The 7,768-nt window shown below is 36.2% G+C and overlaps 1 protein-coding gene across 2 annotated transcripts; it reads left to right on the top strand.

The window, feature by feature from the left end:
• The first annotated feature begins 4,059 nt into the window (after window positions 1–4,059).
• LOC113497801 (calexcitin-2-like) lies at window positions 4,060–7,495 on the top strand. 2 transcript variants are annotated; one of them, XM_026877540.1, is made up of 2 exons: window positions 4,060–4,203; window positions 6,705–7,495. In XM_026877540.1, exons 1-2 carry the CDS (start codon window positions 4,163–4,165, stop codon window positions 7,270–7,272), a joined length of 609 nt encoding a protein of 202 aa, XP_026733341.1. In that variant the 5' UTR covers window positions 4,060–4,162; the 3' UTR covers window positions 7,273–7,495. The 2 variants fall into 2 exon arrangements, 1 of the variants encoding a protein (XP_026733341.1); XR_003400926.1 differs by lacking the exon at window positions 4,060–4,203 and adding an exon at window positions 4,789–5,768 and having other exon boundaries at window positions 6,705–6,763.
• The last annotated feature ends 273 nt before the right edge of the window (window positions 7,496–7,768 follow it).

Here is a 7,768-nt window from a genome sequence, read left to right as displayed (position 1 = left end):
GAAATAAAAGCAAACAATGTTATGACTAATAGTACTATACCCATAGAAATCTAAATAACAAGGTAAATTTAGATTTCTATGACTATACCGGTGATAATGATAATGATAAAGATTTCCAAAACTCAAACATTTAACTTAAACAGTTAACTAAAACACAAAATGTCTGTTTTTTTTTATTAATCCTTCTCTTTAAAATAATAAAAACAAAAAACTAAATACAACGCACCAAAAAACTCTTTAACGTACACAATTTAAGGACGATTATTTATGCTTTTAAAAACTTAAAACAGCGAGCGTCGTATAGACGTATCCGGGCGTTTTGAGTGCACTCGCGGGCATTAAGCGCAATCTCGGGCCTATTTCGATAATTACTATTGCTGCGTTTAAAATGTGAAATGAAGAGACGTCAGGAGGCAGGATTTTACCCCTAGTCCTTAGCGATGGTACGGTTTGGGTTGTGAGGCCATGAATAATATTTCATTTGGGTTGTCTTTTAGTTTGTTGTGTTTTTGAGGGACAAAGTTCCGATTTTCGTTTTATTAATTTTCTTACATTCATAGCTTCAATAATCAAAAAATAGTAGATTTATTTGTAACCCTGTTTGCGCAAATTTGAGCTTTATAATTGTTTGTCATATTGTCATTGAAAAGTTTCAGTAGTCATTGAAAGATTGCTTTTGACTGAATTACAAATAGAATAAACGTATATTTGATTTTCAGTCTGTTTGTACGGAACCGTCAGTGTGGAGAGTTAAAAAAAAACAACTTAGATACAGTATGTTCCAGTGTTTTATTTATTTATTTAAGTCGATCATTGCACGCTGATATAAACTTTGACTGTATTGCGTTATTTTTATTATACTTAGAAGATAATGTAAAACAAATGTTTGCACTGACTGTAGACACCGTCACACCGCCGGTTAAAAATAATCTGCATCAAACGTGTAAGAAACAAATTTAACATCTTCACGAGTGTACAAATACGGTAGGCTTATTTGGGTATACAATCTTTATAGATAACTTTAATGTCTTGTTTCTATGGCAAATGTGTATAAATAAATTATCTTTATATTTGATTAATTTAAAATTAAAATTCCGGTATCATTCATAACTATCAACGAATAGAAATACTCATTATAAGTTATACATGACCACCGTCAGTTGATAGACCTGCTATAAATCGCAGGCGGTTAAGTGCGGATTGGCGACACTGAGGGTTCCGTACAAACAAAATTGATTACTGATCAAATTTTTGATCATGCCAGTCTCTGTTTAAGCTGCACCTATCTAGCACTGCACAGGTGTTAGATGGACAGATAGCTTTAGGAGAGGAATCCTAAAATCCGGGTGGTAAAATATTTCAATATAAGCTGGTTTGTTTCAAAAAGGTGCTATGATTTCCAAATAACTTACCGTTGCTCAATAATACGCCATTAAAGCTCGCTTAATAGAGGTTGGTAGAATGTTTTTGGTGCCCGTCATTCTGTCCCCAAATCACATTACAATTCCTTCCATACGATTGATTCGAAAGATACAATATTGCGCGATGTTTATGGCACATTTGTCTTTTTATTCGTCATGGTAATCATTTTAATGACTGCGAGGGATAACGCATAGGGGATGACACTCTTTTAGGTGAAAAATTATACATTTGTGATACGTAATAAACGCATTCTCAAGGATTAGGTTATATAAGGATGTGGATTAAAACAATCATACTTAAGTAGGTACTTAGACATAGAGATTATGATATCAATTGTGTCTTAATATAGAACTTGATAAGGCGTATAAGGATAACGAGACTTGCTTACAAAAGTTTTAATACTACATAATTTTTATTTACTACAGTCAAAATAATACGGTATGATTCGGGAACATAATGTTAACCAATCTCAACCATCCACAAAGCAAGTAGGTATATATGTTAGGTACTCCTCAACAGTTCTGTTTGCATAGGCCACCTACGTCGTCGGAAAGAAACTAAACACCGTTACCCTGCACTAGAAGAGTTAAACTCTCCTTGCTTTCAGTATACATATGTAAGGCTTGGTATGAGCTGAGGCACGATTCATGAAACTAGTTCAACATAAATGAGACGGAGATTTTAAGAGCACGTCACATCGCGATACTGCATTCATATTGCCAGCGAAAGGGCGCTTCGCAGTGTGCAGCGCCGGCAAGCCTCGTACAATGAGCAGATACAGCGATAACTTAGAATAAGACGGAACATTGTTACCTGGGCCATCGTGTGCTGAGCCGAGCTGATGGGAGGTGCGGCTCCGTTGTATTCACGGCAAATGACCCAGTTAGCTGTGTTTTGGCTCCAAAAACTGTCTTTCCCCGTCTGAACAACACCGACAGTGGAAGTTTCGTTTACAGGGTCATCCCTATTTGAGACTTCTCCTTCTCCTAAGACTTCCTATTATTATATTTAGAATAATGTCTAGAACCCTAATTCCTCTATTTCTAATTGCCGATGAATTAATGGAAATTTGATTAAATTTGACACTATTCGTCTCCTAAGCATTTCGCCAATACAATAGTTGAAAATTTAATTAAATTGTTATTATTTGGTGTTATGTACTGTAAAATCATTTAGTAAATATGTGCTCTTACGACATTACGTTGACAGCGGTCAAGCGAGGGGCCGTGTCACACGCATTAATATATCTGTGTTTCATGAAACCACCCAAGAGCTAAAGTGGGACATACCACTTGCAAATATTAAAATACTTACAATCTAAATAAGCGTACTGGCATCACTGCATTCTCCCCATAGCCTGCATGTGGGTAGTTAACAATCTCAAAAGTTTATTTTAAACCTGTATGGGTGTATATTTATGCGGTAACATTTGCTATCTTAATATCTCTTAGAACAATGGGCACGGCATCTCTCCGGCTCGGATTAGCCGTGTGCGGTGAGGTCGCATCGCTGTATTGTGTGCCGGATTAAAAATAATACATAACGCGGAGATAGCGCCGTGGATGCGGCTAGTCTAGGAAACTATCGTTTTTAAGCGTTTCGTAGTGGTTTCCTACCTATGGTGTACACATCATTCAGGGCCCCGATTCTACTATTTTACAATGGCGCATGAATGAATGGTAATTGAATTAAATTTGAAATTATTCCTATTCTCTTGAGCATTTTGCCAATACAATAAAGGAAAAATAGTTAATCTTGGGACCTATATCAATTTGTAATTTTTTCAGAGCGAATTGACTTGTTTTCAAAATGCAAGACGAACGATTAACAATTACGATAACAATGATTCTTTCTTTAGTTAATTATTTCTAAAAATAGTTGGTTTGATAAGGTAGGTACTTTAGATGTTACCGTGATAAACTCTGAACGTGTGAAGCGATGTGTTTCAGATAGAGTACAGATAGACTAAATGAGCCTCAGTTTTATTTACCACATAATAATTTTATACTTAGGTACACTGTAATAGCGCAGTAAGATCCGTGGTTCTTGATTAAAATTTAACTAAAACAAAATTATATTGATCAATGTATATTATACACATAATTTTGTTTCGTTTCATAAAGCACACATTTCCTTGATATCTACATGCTCTAAATTAACTACTTTATTTAGGGTCCATCATATTTTGAGCCACATCCAGCATAAAATGTAAAGCACATCTCAAATGCAAATATCAAATGAAAGACGGCGTGCATGCAGAAGGCCTTTTGTTGAGTTTATCGCGAGCGCGGCCGCGCGGCATTGTAGTGCAACTACCCTTCGTTCTAAAGTTTTAGCTTATTTGTTGTGGAGCCGCGATCCCGATGAAAAATGGACGTTTAGTTAGTGCGGGGCTCAATAGTGCAATGCGGATGACTGAATATTAATGTTTCGTGGAGTTGTATGCAGAGCTTTGTGTGAAAGTCTTAGTATAACCCTTCACTTTGTGAATATTCTAGTTTCAAGTAAAAATATGATACTGCTGAGATTTGAGAAGCGTTGTCTGCAGTCTCTATAAAACTACCCTCTTAACAACGACGTGCGTTTACAATATTTTCTTACTTAACAGTGTGCCAGTGATAATTGCCCACTGCAATAGCTGCTAAAACTCCAAAATCTCTGTAATTATTGATTCCGTGTGCCGTCCGTGTTTACCGTGTGGCTGTCCCGGGGGTGACGTCAATGAGCCGATACTGCCCGCATGCCGCAGTTTTCAGCTCCATGCAGCACACAAACAAGGAGGTCGCTATACACATAGTACTTATACAGTGACACCAATAATGAACATTGTTATAAGGCCTTATTAAGTGATTAAATTAACTTGTAAAGAAAAAGTTGCAGTGATTCGATGCTTGACTATCAGTTTTTAATGTTGAGTTTGTGTCAAGACCAAGGCGTAGGACTCCAGCTGATTTCAAAATTAGTCGGGCTATCCCGATAAATGCTTGGACTCTTACCTAAGTTATAATCTAGCATGAAGGTAAATTGAACATTTCAATGTGAATGGTCCTTTAGCATTTACACAACAAAACTCTTTAGAGTAAAAAGCCCTTACGACGTATTAAATAATCTATCTGCGACCGATACTAAACATGTCAAGGCCACAAACATTAGTATGTAACAATCTGATAATAGTAAGTATTATGCAGCTTGTTTATACTCTGTCAATAAGGTTTATGATAGTACGAGCAATGCAACAACATTTAACATAGCATGGGACTTACAAGAACCATCAAAACATAACACTCTTTGTAGACGGTTGTCGTGCAGTAAACTGTATCTGTTATGTTTTTTTAAGATCCCTATGGAAACAACTGAATCGAACTACTACTGTCCATCCGTCTAAAAGCTGTATCAGATGAACTGTGATAGTAAAGTATCCTCTTCTAGGCAGGTCATTTTACGACGTCACTTACCTAAATATCGTTCTTGCATTCAGCTTTTAAATTCGAATACTCTGATATTACACACTCATGTGTTCATAGTCATTTTCATTTTCCACAGAAGTGTATACTCTGAGTAATAATTGCAACAAAGCTGAATTCGTAAACGCTTCGAGCGTCATTAAGCCGACAGTTAGCGACTTACCGCGTTACGATAATACGCGTTAACATTTAACTCGGGAACACGATTCAAATGTACTTGAAATAATTATGAAATATATTAGGTTTTAGGCGATGTTCTGCCAACGAGGGTTTGTATTTACTCCATTTGACGCAAAAATGGGATTTTAGATGCTGATTTTCGTAAAACAAAAAATATTACTAGCCTTAGTACACGTATACATTGTGTGGCTTTTTCATTTTGGTGTTAGTTTTATAAGTATTTCCTTCATATCATTTTACTTTGATAGCTTTTTGAACTTATTTCGGATCCACTTAAGTCACAAATGGTCATTTGGCTTGTAATGTATTCCTGTACGTAGTTTTGTTAGTAGGTACACTGCGACGTCCACGTTACACTATTAGATGTAATATTTTTGTGCGCGCGCCTCACAGATCTCGATAGCATGATTACAAACATGTTGAATAGGCTCGTAAATCACGCCGGTATCTGTGCGGTACTGGCAGAAACCATTAGCGCATCTAATATTTATTGTAACACGCAAATTTGCTTTTGTTTGCAGTTGTTTTTGAAGAGAATTTGGTGGGATTTTAACATCCTCCTGCTCGATTTTGTGTTAAGGGTGTGTTGTAGCAAGCAAGTTTATTCTCTAGAAATTATCCAAATCCAGCTATCCAGCCGGCCTCAACATATTAGTACACAATAAAAGAAAAATAAAGTAAACACGTTTAAAATTATTTCAGGTATGCAAAAAGCGTTCAAATTTTAAAAATAGATGTATATATTTCTATACCTCTATTTAGAGGCAGGCAGTGGGTAGAGAAACAAAATTTTATAACTCCGTTCAACACTAGCTAAACAATCATAGCAAACATATTTCGCAACTCGTCCGTAGAAAAGTAAAACAGAACGCATGATCCACACATATACTTACCAGGGAAAACAATTTCTTGCTCGCCCTAAGGGCTGAACAAACAAAAGCTATGTTTTTCTTTGTTTTTATGTTGGACTGAGGTGATGTATTGCTGGCGGTGGATCGCCGACGTTTGTGGCTTTGTCACAAACAAGATCATAGAACAGACAGAAGGTGTATCTCAGATATTTGTTTGTATGAGAGCCGCGGATTTGTGGCAGATTTATTCGTAGACAGAATGGGAAATCATAAGCTTTTTTGCGATGTTACGGTATACAAGAAATATTAGAGAGTTGAAATAAGATGTTATTTATTTGTTTAATATTAGTTGAGTTAAAAAAAACAAGTGTTGATCAATATAAAGTTTTTGTTTTAGGTCTTTAGGTTTTTTTTTAATATGGGACTATATTTATCAAGTGTGTCGGGATAGCAACAAATATTCTGTGTAATGGTTTATCAGTTTGTGAGCAGTTTATAAACCGATAAGATATGAAACAGATTAACGAAATAACGGAACTTAACGAAATTATCAGAATAACGAATTTCGCAAGATTAATTCGATAATTTTTCCGCCGTTTCTAACGTTATACAGATAAATAGACTCGATAACTTTTATTATACGTTATATACTGATTTAAGTATTGATTATTTTTTGCATATCGGTCACAATAATCCTCAAAAGCCTTGAAAAATATTATATAAAGCCTCATTTCTTAATAACTAGTCTAGTCTGATTAGAAAATCTCAAAATGTTGTCCGATTTTAGGAAAAAGAAACTGCTTCACGTCTTCAACGCATTCTTTGACAGCGACAAAAGTGGAACCGTTAATAAAAAGGACTTCGAGGAAACAGTTCAGAATTTAACAAAGCTCCGGGGATACAAACCTGGTGACGCGAAGTACAAGGAGGTTGAGGATATCGTCATGAAGATTTGGGAGGGTCTGCAGAGCAAGGCGGATGCTAACAACGACGGCGAAGTTTCCAAGGAAGAATGGATTGAGATGTGGGACCAGTACGCGAAGAACCCCGCGAACGCTGCTGACTGGCAGAACCTGTACTGCAAGTTCATCTTCCAGCTCGAAGACGCCAGTAACGACGGAGTCATCGACGAAGAAGAGTTCTCTTCTGTATATTCTTCATTCGGACTTGACAAACAAGAATCTATCGAGGCTTTCCACAAGATGGCCAAGGGTAAGAAGGAGGTCAACTTCGAAGAGTTCCAGGAACTATGGAAGGAATACTTCGTTTCCGAAGATCAGGATGCTCCCGGTAACTTCATCTTTGGATGCTACATCTGCAGTCTGTCGAAACACTCTCATTCTCACTCGCATTGAACAGGAACTGACAATTGAATTCATATATTTAAGTCGTAAGTTACATGTATGTGAATGCGATTGGAAAATGTGTATATTTTTTTAAGTTAGCTCATAAGGAATTGACCCTAAAAAAATCATTGAAATCAGACTGGTGACAAGTTATTCAACATTTAACACGACAATCTTGCTTTTATGTCACCTTTAAAGTGTCGAAAAATAATTATATTATTAGTTAATTTCATCACCTTGTATTTTATTTGTCACTGTCACTTCTGATAAACAATTTATTTTAAAATCATGTGTGAGTAAGGTACTCGTACATATTCAACAAGTTTAGTTTCACTGCGCCTACCATCACTCAAAACATTGTAAATGCAGGATACATTACCATCTGGTATGTTTCACAATAAAAAAATTATTAGATATACCCGGTAATGGCTGGTCATTACTCTAGCGTGGTTGATAGAAGTGGCTATAAAAAATTCTATGAGTTTGGACAATTTGGCAAATGAGT

Source organism: Trichoplusia ni, chromosome 9 (assembly GCF_003590095.1).
Source record: "Trichoplusia ni isolate ovarian cell line Hi5 chromosome 9, tn1, whole genome shotgun sequence".
Lineage (NCBI taxonomy): Eukaryota > Metazoa > Arthropoda > Insecta > Lepidoptera > Noctuidae > Trichoplusia > Trichoplusia ni.
This window is presented reverse-complemented; position numbering and strand designations above follow the sequence as displayed.